Consider the following 11,345-nt stretch of genomic DNA (forward strand, 5'->3'; position numbering starts at 1 on the left):
CACACACACACACACACACACACACACACACACACACACACACACACACACACACACACACACACACACACACACACACACACACACACACACACACACACACACACACACACACAAAGCCCCATAAGTGAGAAGCAGTAGAGACTGACAGTGGGTTGATGAGATAATGAGGCAGCCTTTAAAAACACTAGGCTTTTATGAGTGTGCAAACAGTATTTAAAATAAAGTTAATTGTACATAAGCACAATCAGCTGTGAGTAACGTGAGACACGATTACCTAGTAAACAATTAAGAGAGAGCACACGGATCCATGGCAGGGCAGAGAAATCTCCATCTCACAGAGAGAGAAGACGGCTCAGTTCAGATATAAATGGCTGGAGGACACTAAATGTAAGATTCACGACATGACAACTTCTGAGTGTGAAGAACCATGAAGGCACCGCATGATATTTGAAAATACAATCCCAGAATGACCAGGCAGTTTGGCTGGACGGTAACAAACAGCTTCTCTCCCATGCAGTCCCGTTGTTGTGTCCGCGCGTGCAGAGCTCCTGCCCTTTGGGCTAAATGTCCAGCATCATTACAGTGTTTATCAGTTCTCCCATAACGCTTGCTAGTAAAGCCAGGCAGCCGCCAGGAGGGTCTGCTGTCCCTCGGTGGAATGCCTCCTCCCCCCCCCCCAACATGACGCCTCAGGTCAGAGGAAACGTCATAAATTCAGGCCCCATTTCTTCAGACAGAGGGCCGAGGCCTCAGCCACTCCGGGTTTCTCCTCTTTGATGGCCTCCCTCTCGGCTTTAATTCAGCATCTGCACTTCACCCTTGTACAATTAGTGCTAATTTGACATGATGTCTAGAGGTCGTTAAGCACCTATCGGAAGGTGACAGAGACAAGAAGTCTGACCCGAGGATGAGACGGTTCAAGCCTTAGTTTGGTAGCTGAGGTTGTGTTCTGCAGAGATGGAGTACGTCAACTGACTGAGAAACAAGATCTTTTACATCATGCTTTACAGGTAATGTCAGTCAGCTTTTTATGACGGTCACTTTAATGGTGAACTCCTGCAATTTAGCATTGCACTTTTATTAAATTGACTAAGAAGAGACCGAGATATCCTATTTTTCAGTCCCTAGGATTGGTCAAGCTCCAAAAATACTGGATCCTACATTACGTTATACCCTTTCTGCCTTGTAAATGCCCATGTCTTTCAAACTCCATATCTCAAATTTGTAAAAAAGTTTCAAGAATCTGAGATTCCCCCCCGTCTCTCGAAAGCTACAAGAAAACAGTTTTCACAGGTTGAGTAGTTCTCCTCCTGATAAGTTAACTAATGTTCACGCGTCTTTGACACAGAAATAAAAAAATGGAGCAACCCCACCAGAATCCAACCTACCTCTCCTTGGAGATGTTCTTGTTCTGTCGTATCCAGGAGTTCTTGAAGTCGTTGCAAAACTCGTACCAGAACATAAAAACGTAACTCGGGGCCACATCTTTCTCCCCGGACTTTGGCTTCACCCCAAAGTAGCTCACCATGTCCTGGAAACTGTATTGGAAAAACAGAACAGAGGCACAAATAGTGTTGTCTTATCACACATAAACACTTATAAATAATCTCGGACATAAATAATAGTGTGTTCCAGCAAAGTACTCTAGATGTGAAAGACAAAAGTTATAAACAGCACTAAGGTGTGTATGCCCAAGAAACAAAAAGGGTAAAAAGAGTCCAATACAGATACAGCACAAACAGAAAATGATGGATGTAGAGTCAGACAGCGAGGTGAGAAACAGAGCTGGAAGGAGAGTGTCCACCCCGCTGGGCCACGGGGGAGAGCCGGTAGCGGTGGCTCCATTATCACATTGACCTCTACACACTGCCAGAGGAGACGGAGACAGCCAAACACAGGCTGCTGCTCCTCCAGACAAACTGTGGAACTCACACATACAGCTCCAGGAGCATATTCACTGGCAGACAATCAAAGATGTGAATAAGATAGGATATGAAATATGCACATGTGACAGACAGGTGTGCACACACACAAAAACACAGAGACGCACCAGATCTATGTGAATAAACACATTCTGGATTTTCTGTTCACTGGGACTGTAGCACTGTTGTAGTCCAGCTCCTCAGCCTAATTCAATTGTAACCAAATCTGAACTCTTTGCAAGGCTCCCAGCAGCACGGCACAAGGCACGAAAAGCTGTCTGCTGCTTCAGATTCCCTCCCCTAACCCAAACATGAAAGACATTTTCTAGAAGTGCCTGTCAAAGGGTTGATAAAAGGGGGCTATGATTCAAGGGATGCTCCGTGTCCCATTGACACCCCGATAGGCTCTGACCTCCAGATGCTAGGTGGCTTTATGCGACGCTAATCTAAGACATGTTCACGTGGAGTGAAATGGTACAATATGCTGCCCAGACGGCCTGCTAAAAGCTGAGAAAAAAAAGAAGGGATTTCAGCGTGAGCCTGCTTTCCATTTCCCAGTGATGCGTCATTTTGCTGGGATGCTCAAAAAAAAAAAAAAAAAAAAAGAGCGTTGTAGATCATCCTGTACGCTACAAAAGAAATCGGAGGCTCTGGGATGTTTAGATTGACCAAACAGACATTCCGTCCCAGGTAGCTTTGTTGCAGCCGGGCCTGGTCTGGCATGATGAACAGGGTCTCTTCTCCATCAGCTCCTCTGCTGACCCTGGGTCATCATGTCAAAGCATGCACAAATCAAGCAACAGCACTTTTCCTTTTACCCTCCCGAGCATATGCAACAAGCAGATACAAAAGCTTCACTCAAAACAGATGCAAACACACTCACACATGCGCGTATACCTACGAAACCGTAAACAAAACCAAGCAGGCCTTTTTTTGCGAGCGCAGGACAATTCCACTTGTACACACTTGCACACAAACAAATACCCTTCTGTAATCCACGCTACGATGCCATTGCCGTGAGAGGGTTTACTGCAGCACCCACAGCCGGCATTCCTCACTGACAGCTATAAAAAAGGACCCATTACAAAACCATGAGCAGACGTGAGAATCAGGGAAATATTTGGACGGGCAACTGTGCATTCCTTTGTTTCCCCAGTAAAAAAAAAAAAAAAAATTACAGAAGTAAACTCCATGTTGTTGGCGGATTGAGCAGAGGCACTAAGTCGTTTTGTGCCACTGTCGTCATACAATACCCCGAAGTAGAATAACTTACGAGCTGGCATCTGTGAAACCATGACTGCATGGTGACTGTAGAGGAGGAAGTTGGGCCAAAGGAAATTGAGCATGATGTGGGAGAAGGGAACTTAATGAGACTGAACTGAGGACAGAACCAGAAAACCTCAGTGAACCCAAACATTAAGAGGACAAATTAGAACTGCATGTTAAGGGAAAAGGCATCGGCACTCGCCATGGAAGGGCCAAATAACTTTTATTTATTATTATTATTATTATTTTTTTACAAAAATGTCTTATTAGAATGAAAGCTCAATTAATTACAATTAAACTCACACTGGGCGAGTTAATATTATGGTTAATTGCTTTCTCTTGTCCAAATGAACAATCCTGAACAAATTGTGATTCAAAATGAACAAAATTAGCTTTTGAAGATTTGGATTTACATGTCTGAAAGGTTTTTGCTTATGGTCACTGCACTGACGTCAACTATGTTATATGTGATTTAGCATACACTAGTCTTACATCTGATATACATCAATATTGGAACGGGAGTCTGCAGTCACGCTAGCAGCTTTGTAAGGTTATACCAAGCAGTGCTGTCAGCTTAATGCTAACGCTAACACAGCAACTTGCACCCAATGACAATGCTAACTTGCTAATGTTTAGCAGGTAACCATGTTCACATCTTAGTTTAGCGTATTGGCATGCTTAAATGTGTACAGCTGAGGCTGATGGGAATGTTGTTCATTTTGCAGGTATTTGTTGACAAACAGAAGTATTGGATATTGGATATATATATATATATATATATATATATATATATATATATATATATATATATATATATATATATATATATATATATATATATATATATATATGAGAGAGAGAGAGAGAGAGAGAGAGAGAGAGAAGACGTGCAGGAAAATTGTCACAGGTCGGAGTTGAACCCTGGACCTCTGCGTCGAGGCATAAACCTCTAAATATATGTGTGCCTGCTCTACCCACTGACCCAACCCGGCCATGGATACAATTTTTTGACCGGCTGATGTCGCTAAATAAAGTTAAGGGATCATCAAATGTTATTACAATTCACCCAGTGGGGAACATTAATGTGTGCACAAAATATCATGCCAATCCATAGTTGAAGTGGACTGATCGACCAAACTGACATCCATAGAGCTTACAATGATTAGAGCTATATTTGATACTAGTGTCAATTTTTTTTAAATAAAAAATAAACGCCTCAAATGTTAAATGTTGTCTAAAGACAAGCAGCCATACAATAACTTTGCCAGAATGAAATATTATACCCACCTGATCAAATAATGAAGTTAAGTCAATCTTAGAGCCCAAATTCACAAATTTTGTTTTGACTGAATCTCATGGGCGATTTTAGACCCTTTTTAAAAAAGGGGCTCAAGCCCCCCCTAATTTAATCTTAAAAAACTTTTTTTATTTTTTTAAATCAACTTCAGAGCTTAAGTGAGAGTTTGTGAACTTGTCTGTTAGTGACAAACAATTACCATTAACAGAAACATACGTAATTTTGGCCAATCGGAGGTGGTTGTGCCAGACTCCCGTCTTTGGCTGAGTCTCTATTTGATCTGTCAGAGGGAGAGCAGGAGTGCGGTTGTGAAGTTTAACGCTGGTAGTCCCCAGAGAAGAAGTTGGTAATTTAATGGCTGAATGTTAGAACATTGTGTCAAATTGGTCATTATTACTGTGTCATATTGGTCGTTATTACTGTGACTTATAAAGTGACAGGTTTAGTTCCATACCGTGTTAATAGTGTCACAAAACGTTAGCTGATGTTGGGTTTGAAGCTGACAAAGCACTGTATCCGTATCACATTCTCATTAGGGGCTGAGCCCCCCTAAAAGGTCTGATCCTAGAATTGCCCCGGTGTCAGAATAATTGATAATGAAAAGAATTGTTAGTGGCAGCCCTATTCGACAGTTTTAACAGACACATTTCAGCTGGAACCAGCCATAATTCTCGCCAATATCCTGATGCTGATTCATATCGCCCGGTCCTTGTCATTGGTGGTTGACTTGGACTCGCAGGCGTCGGAACTCACTGACTCCTCATGAGGCTGAGATATTAGGTAGCACTGAGGAGGTGTTATTTATTTCCTTTATTAACACCATCATTTTGCGGCTCTGCTGCTGTTGTGTGTTTGTGCGAGGATCCCTCATCCAGCGCAGATGTGAGAGCCCACCCAGGGCCCGGTGAGTCCGCTGACGCCCATATTCATCAACAGCGTGTCACTTTTACGAGGTGGCTCTGTGGGAACCTGAGAAAAAGCCCCCCTCCTCCCTCCTGCTCTACCTAGCGCCAGTCAGCCCCCTCTTTAGATGAAATTAAAGGAAAACTTCATTAAAAAGGCAATAGGTGCTGTCAGCTGCGGGGCCCTTTTGATCAATATTTCCCTTCAAGTTCAACGCATTCATTACAGTGGTGTCACTCATGCACGCGCACACGCACACATGCACACGCACACGCACACACACACACACACACAGATATCGGTCTATGGTGAAAAACAGCAACATGAAACAGAACAGTTTGGAACCAATTACTTAAGTTATAGTATTGTCCAAAGCAATCGACTTCCTAATTGTTTATAGTTTCCATTTTCCTGCGTCCTGCGTCATTCACTTTCACCTTTATGTGCTTTCATGATTTATTTTGGAAGTGGAAGAGTTGCGATATAAAGCAAACAATTCTGCTCTCTATCCAAACAAGGAAAAAAATAATCTATTTGCTTTGTTTGTATGCTCCACCATCTTTTTCCAATATGAAATGTTCCAGATATGATTTTGCTCGGACAGCGAGCTCAGCGGCTGCCAGTGTGTCTTACGCCAATAAATCTCTGAGGAAACTCTCGGGAGTCTTCTGCGCAAAACATGGCAGATAAGACTGATAGGAACTGCCGGGGAGGAAGCACAGGGCATTCAGGCTGAAAATACAGTATGCTGCACATTATGTGTAGAAATCCACCACTGTCTCTGGTGAGTATGTTTATTTGTCTTTAAGACAAATTACAAAAAGGCCTAGAAGTTAGTGTATAAATAGTTAAATGTATACAACATGCTGCCTAATCCTGCAAAATAAATTTCTTCCAAAAATCACATCTCTGTCTAGTCAATGTGGGTTTGCATTTTCAGAATTTGAAACACTGTAAAGCCCATTCACCTTATCCAGAAACCTTATCAGCTGCTGCTAGTAACTGTATGCAACTAAACAAATAGCAAGCATTAGTGCTATCAGAAACCAGACATGTTATCTATGTATATGAACTATGCTAAATAACTGCAGATGTTTGCAATCCATGACAGTTGTTGAGGGATGAAATCCACAGGAAATATTGATATTTTCTATCCAAACATGATCTTTCAGTCATAACTTTAAAATGTATATCTTGGCTTGGAGTTGTTAAAGTTGGTCTCCTACCTTCTCTGCGCTGCACTGAGTCGGTCCTCTTCAGCTGAATGCTCCTTTTGAGCTGTTAAAGAGAAAGAAAGAGAAATATTGGATCAAGATATATCATGGGACAGATTATGGGACTTTTTGGTGACCTAGATAACCAAATGTTTCCATTGAGAGCCACTGAGAACTGATCCAAGCAACACCAGCCGGTCCGGGGTGGGGGGGGGGGGGGGGGTCGCTGTGTTCATTAGCCGCCCTTATGTTGGCAATTGAGGAGAGAAGAAGAAAAGGGGCTCTGGCTTGAGATGTCAGTGACACAGCGAGTAGGTTATCCAAGTGACAGTTCAGCACATTGTAAAGTTTGACGTGCTTCTGTGTGTTGACGCATGAGAGTGTGAGCCTGTGACGCCTGGGCTCGGGGCGGGGGAGCGGTGGTCTGTTTGCGGAGGTGCGTGTATGTCGACATACATGTGCATGTTGTAAGCAGAGCTGAAGCAGGGGCGCAGGGTTGAGCAGAGAGGCTTGGGAACTGGAGGCTCCTGTGGACTTCTGCCATGTAAAAGTGTCTAAATGCAAGGCAGATGTGTGCGGCGGGCCAGGCCGAGGTGCAAGAATTTATCTAGGGCCAGAGAGTGCCTGTGATCTCAGATTTATTGCATTTTTCCAGATTCATCCTTTTTACAATGATGGGGGACCTTTCCTACTTGAAGATTTAAGAGGGGGAAGTCTCTCAAAAAATTGTTCAAAGGCAGGTTTGGGGGTCTTTTGGGAGAAGGTGAGCTTAAGCCTCCGACCAACCACCCCTTTTACTTTTACTCTATATGTATGTGGGCAAGGGGGCTGAGGTAAACCTAATGAATGAAGGTTGTGGCCATGTCTGGGTTAGGAGGAGGAGTGTGTGTGTGTGTGTGTGTGTGTGTGTGTGTGTGTGTGTGTGTGTGTGTGTGTGTGTGTGTGTGTGTGTGTGTGTGTGTGGGGGGGTAGAGGGGCCGTGACCAATGGCGTTAGTCTCAGTGGGGGTCAGGCTGGCGCCTGAGGTACCCCTCTGGTGCGACTGTGCAGAGGTGGCACTGGAGCTGTGAGAGAGAGAGAGAAAGAGAGAGAGAGAGAGAGAGAGTGGCCCAGAGAGAGAGGATGTGTGAAGTTTCTCTTCCTCCGCTCCCTGTGTAAACATGAAACCAGTAGTCGCTAACTAGAAAGTTATGAGATGTGCATGCTGAGAGGGACAATAAATTAGGGCTTTTAAACTCTGACACACTTTTCCAAACCGCTGCTATACCTAGCAGCTAGATGACAACGAGATGGAAAGTGGTCTTAGAGGGAGGCTGAGGATGAAGCATCCCTCTCCGTTTCCCTACACCACCTCTATTTGAACACAGATGTATCTCAAAAACTTCATCAAAAACAGCTTCCTTGGACTGTTGTTATCTGGAAATTCTACACGGTCTACGTAATTCACAGTCATGTGAACAAGTGGAATTTTGATTATTGGGGTCTGACTCACTGACAACAAAGAAAACGCAGGGATGTGATGATACATGTGTATTTCCTAAGAGAGCTAGCGAAATGAGACTTACACAAGCAAAGATTAAAAGCAGGAATTTGTTTTCAATTAGTCATGGCTCGTTTTCAACAAAAAAAATATGCCCGTAAGAGTATCCCCAGAGGTTTCAAAGAACTCCTATTAAAAAAGGAAAAGGTGGTTGATTAGATGTTGAAACAACCACAGGCTTTTTTTTTTTTTTTTTTTTTTTTTTAACTTTACCTTAGAGAATAGTTCTAAAGATAGAGAGAGAAATAAAGTGTAGGGGGTAGAGAGGACTTGGCTCAAAACCAGAGCAAAAACAGTGATGGGACGAGCACAGGAACAGCCTTACAAGAGGACAGATCACTGCATTTCCGAGGTGTCCCGTGTTAGATCTGGGAGAGATCACAGGCAAGTTTAAGAGGCAGAGCGCAAGGCTTTTTGGTTCACCTGCAGGCCCTGCTGTGAGCTTCTCCGCAGGCTGGGCTATGGGTCAGTGCTACTCAGAAACACAAGTCTCAGTACAAAGTCTTTATCTGTTGATTCACTGGTACTGGAAGAAGTTCTACCCAACGGTTAATTCCAATATCTAATAATCATGTGTCAAACACATGCATCTGTGGTCAGCCTCCTGAGCGTTTACCTGGGTGAGAAATTCACTCGTTCACTGATGAGTCACGAGTTTAAGAGCCTCGGCCGCTCTTTGATGTGAGGAGTCATGGAATCATCACGAACGATGATTACACACTCGCTCCGAGTCCTCCCAAAGCATGGGCTACGGCTCGAGGAATTGTGTTTATGAAAGAAAGGTTTACAAGTATCCCACTGGAAAGTTGCCTTTGCAAATCAGTGCCGCGTTGTAGCCAGTGGCAACCACAGTGGTTTCTGAAAGCTTTTAAATATTCTGTGATACTGACCAAAGCTCAGGGGAGGCTTTAGCACACACAAGTAGCTAAGGTGGATTAGGTACAGATAAGGTACTGCAAACATGGACTCCCCACAAAGTTGCACTCTGCGGCGCAAACATATGGCTACAGTCTCCCGGTGAGAGACCTCATGGGACTCTTTTATGATAAAGTGAGTCTATTGTTTCCCCACTGCTGCAAGTAATGCAAGCAATTAATCATTTAATGTAATCTGGTACTTGTATTATAGGGACACTTACCTCTGTCACTAAGACTTTAACTAATAAATGCAAGAAATTGTTTAAAAAAAGAAATTCAACAGCAAATTCTCATCTAGAACTTCCAGAAACATGTTAACAGCCCCTCTAAATAGTCCATTGATCTTGCTGAGTTGTAGTGTCCATTTCTTTGGTAGAAAAAAAGTTCCAATGAAAACTGTTCACTGTCAGGTCTGTGGATCTTTTGGAGTAGCAAGGAAAACACTTATCTGCTGCTTTTGAGAGCATCGGTCCGAGGCTGCTGTTCAAGCTGTAATATACAGTTTACTTGTATATTAATGACAGCTTCATCAAGTTAAAATGGTTTTGGCACACTCTGATCATCAATCAAACCCTACAGGCTAACTGGATTTTTATCAACAGCTTGTGCAGACAATGCTTGAGGATTCTTGCCCCAAAGGCATCAGGCATTCATTAGAAATCTAGAAGCACCCTAGCGGCAGCAAATGAGGAGTTTTGCCGACTGGATACGGCAAACGTTTACTCTATCAACTAGCTCTGCTACCTTCTTTGTGGGTCTGCTTGGTTGTAGCGCTATCCTATTGCGTGCAGTGGGAATTTGACAGACAACCGTTTATCCTGCCCCTCGGATTGAGCCCTGCCAACGGGGAGTTCATACAGGAAAGACATTGGAAGCAGGTGTATTTTGAAAAGTTCAACTGACCAGTTTCTGGTGCCATATTTACTGTTTATTCAGGGATGTGACTGCAGGAGAAAGAGATGGAACCATCTGGGGCAAACTAAGAAGCCTTAATGGCATTCACTCGGATGCAGAGGAAGGTTTGTGTATAATAAAGCTTTGGTGAAACAAATGTAGCGGCGGTGTCTAATGGCCGGCATGGACAATCTCTTTAATGAGAAGTGAGCTATAACTCATGGAAATGTGTACACAGTCACCTTCATTAATGAACCAACTAAAGTATTTGTGTTTAATTTCTTACATTCTACCCCTTGCTTCCTGCGGAACAAAAGGTTGAAAGGGGACTTAGATGTGGAGAGATTCTGGGTACCTTTCTTTCTTTGTCTGTTTTTCAGGAAAACTCATCACCCTAATGTGCAGTTTTTCCACTTGATTCTTTTCACCGAAAGTTAGCATTTTTAGAAGTATGTTACCAGTTATTTAGCAGCTACTATAATAAAAGGGAGGGAAGACCAGTGTCTAGGTCAGAAAGGGGACAGACGGCGAGATGACCAGAGTGTGCTCGGGGGGGGGGAACTCAGCTCCTGTCCCGGTGGTCCCCAGGCCTGTTCCACTGAGGCCGGCCAGTCTTTACAAGGCCACAGCCAGAGGTGTCCTGCCAGCTTTATGGCAGCCGAGAGTACATGAGAACCATGTTAGAGGCAATGTGATCCCTTCTACGGGCCTGTAGACTCCTGTCCTCATGCTGTCTTACAGTGCACTGAGACGCCCTCTCTCAGTAAGAACACACACACACACACACACACACACACACACACACACACACACACACACACACACACACACACACACACACACACACACACACACACACACACACACACACACACACACACACACACACACACACACACACACTCTGACATGGCAAAAAACATAATTATACCTTCCACTTTTTAAAGTTCCCATGCTGGGTGAAAACGGGGCTTTTCTAGCTCTGTAAGCTCGGTTTCGCAATAATCTCCTCAGCTGTAAATGCTCTATCCGAATGAATGTTTCATCTATAAAAGACACTGACAATTTTTATCAGATAACCTATGAGCAAGACAAACGTCTATTTCACTGTCTGGCGGAAGAACTTGAGTGTGTCACTGTCACTGTGCGTGATCTGAAGGGAGTGGGAGAAGATGCCTCTTGACTGACACAACTAATTATCGCAGTGGTAAAAAAACATTTTGTCATTACAATCAGTGAAAGAGTACTTCACAGGAGTCAAAGTTTACACATTTAAACATGGCATCCATCCCTTAATCACTGATTTAATAGTGTTAAAGTGGCAATCAATTATTTCCTTTTTGCACTGCACTATTGTGTTTCTCTATCACTTGCATCAGTTCCTGTGTG

The 11,345-nt window shown here is 43.4% G+C and overlaps 1 protein-coding gene across 1 annotated transcript in view; it reads right to left on the reverse strand.

Moving 5' to 3' along the window:
- Positions 1-11,345, reverse strand: part of LOC114547103 (formin) — a 56,949-nt gene that overhangs the window by 2,425 nt on the left and 43,179 nt on the right. Inside the window, exons 17-18 of the mRNA XM_028566335.1 lie at positions 6,618-6,669; positions 1,392-1,541 (exon numbers count right to left, since the gene is read on the reverse strand). Coding sequence (XP_028422136.1) covers positions 1,392-1,541; positions 6,618-6,669 — 202 coding nt within the window. The remainder of the gene's footprint in view (positions 1-1,391; positions 1,542-6,617; positions 6,670-11,345) is intronic.

Source organism: Perca flavescens, chromosome 20 (genome assembly GCF_004354835.1).
Source record: "Perca flavescens isolate YP-PL-M2 chromosome 20, PFLA_1.0, whole genome shotgun sequence".
NCBI classification, from domain to species: Eukaryota; Metazoa; Chordata; class Actinopteri; order Perciformes; family Percidae; genus Perca; species Perca flavescens.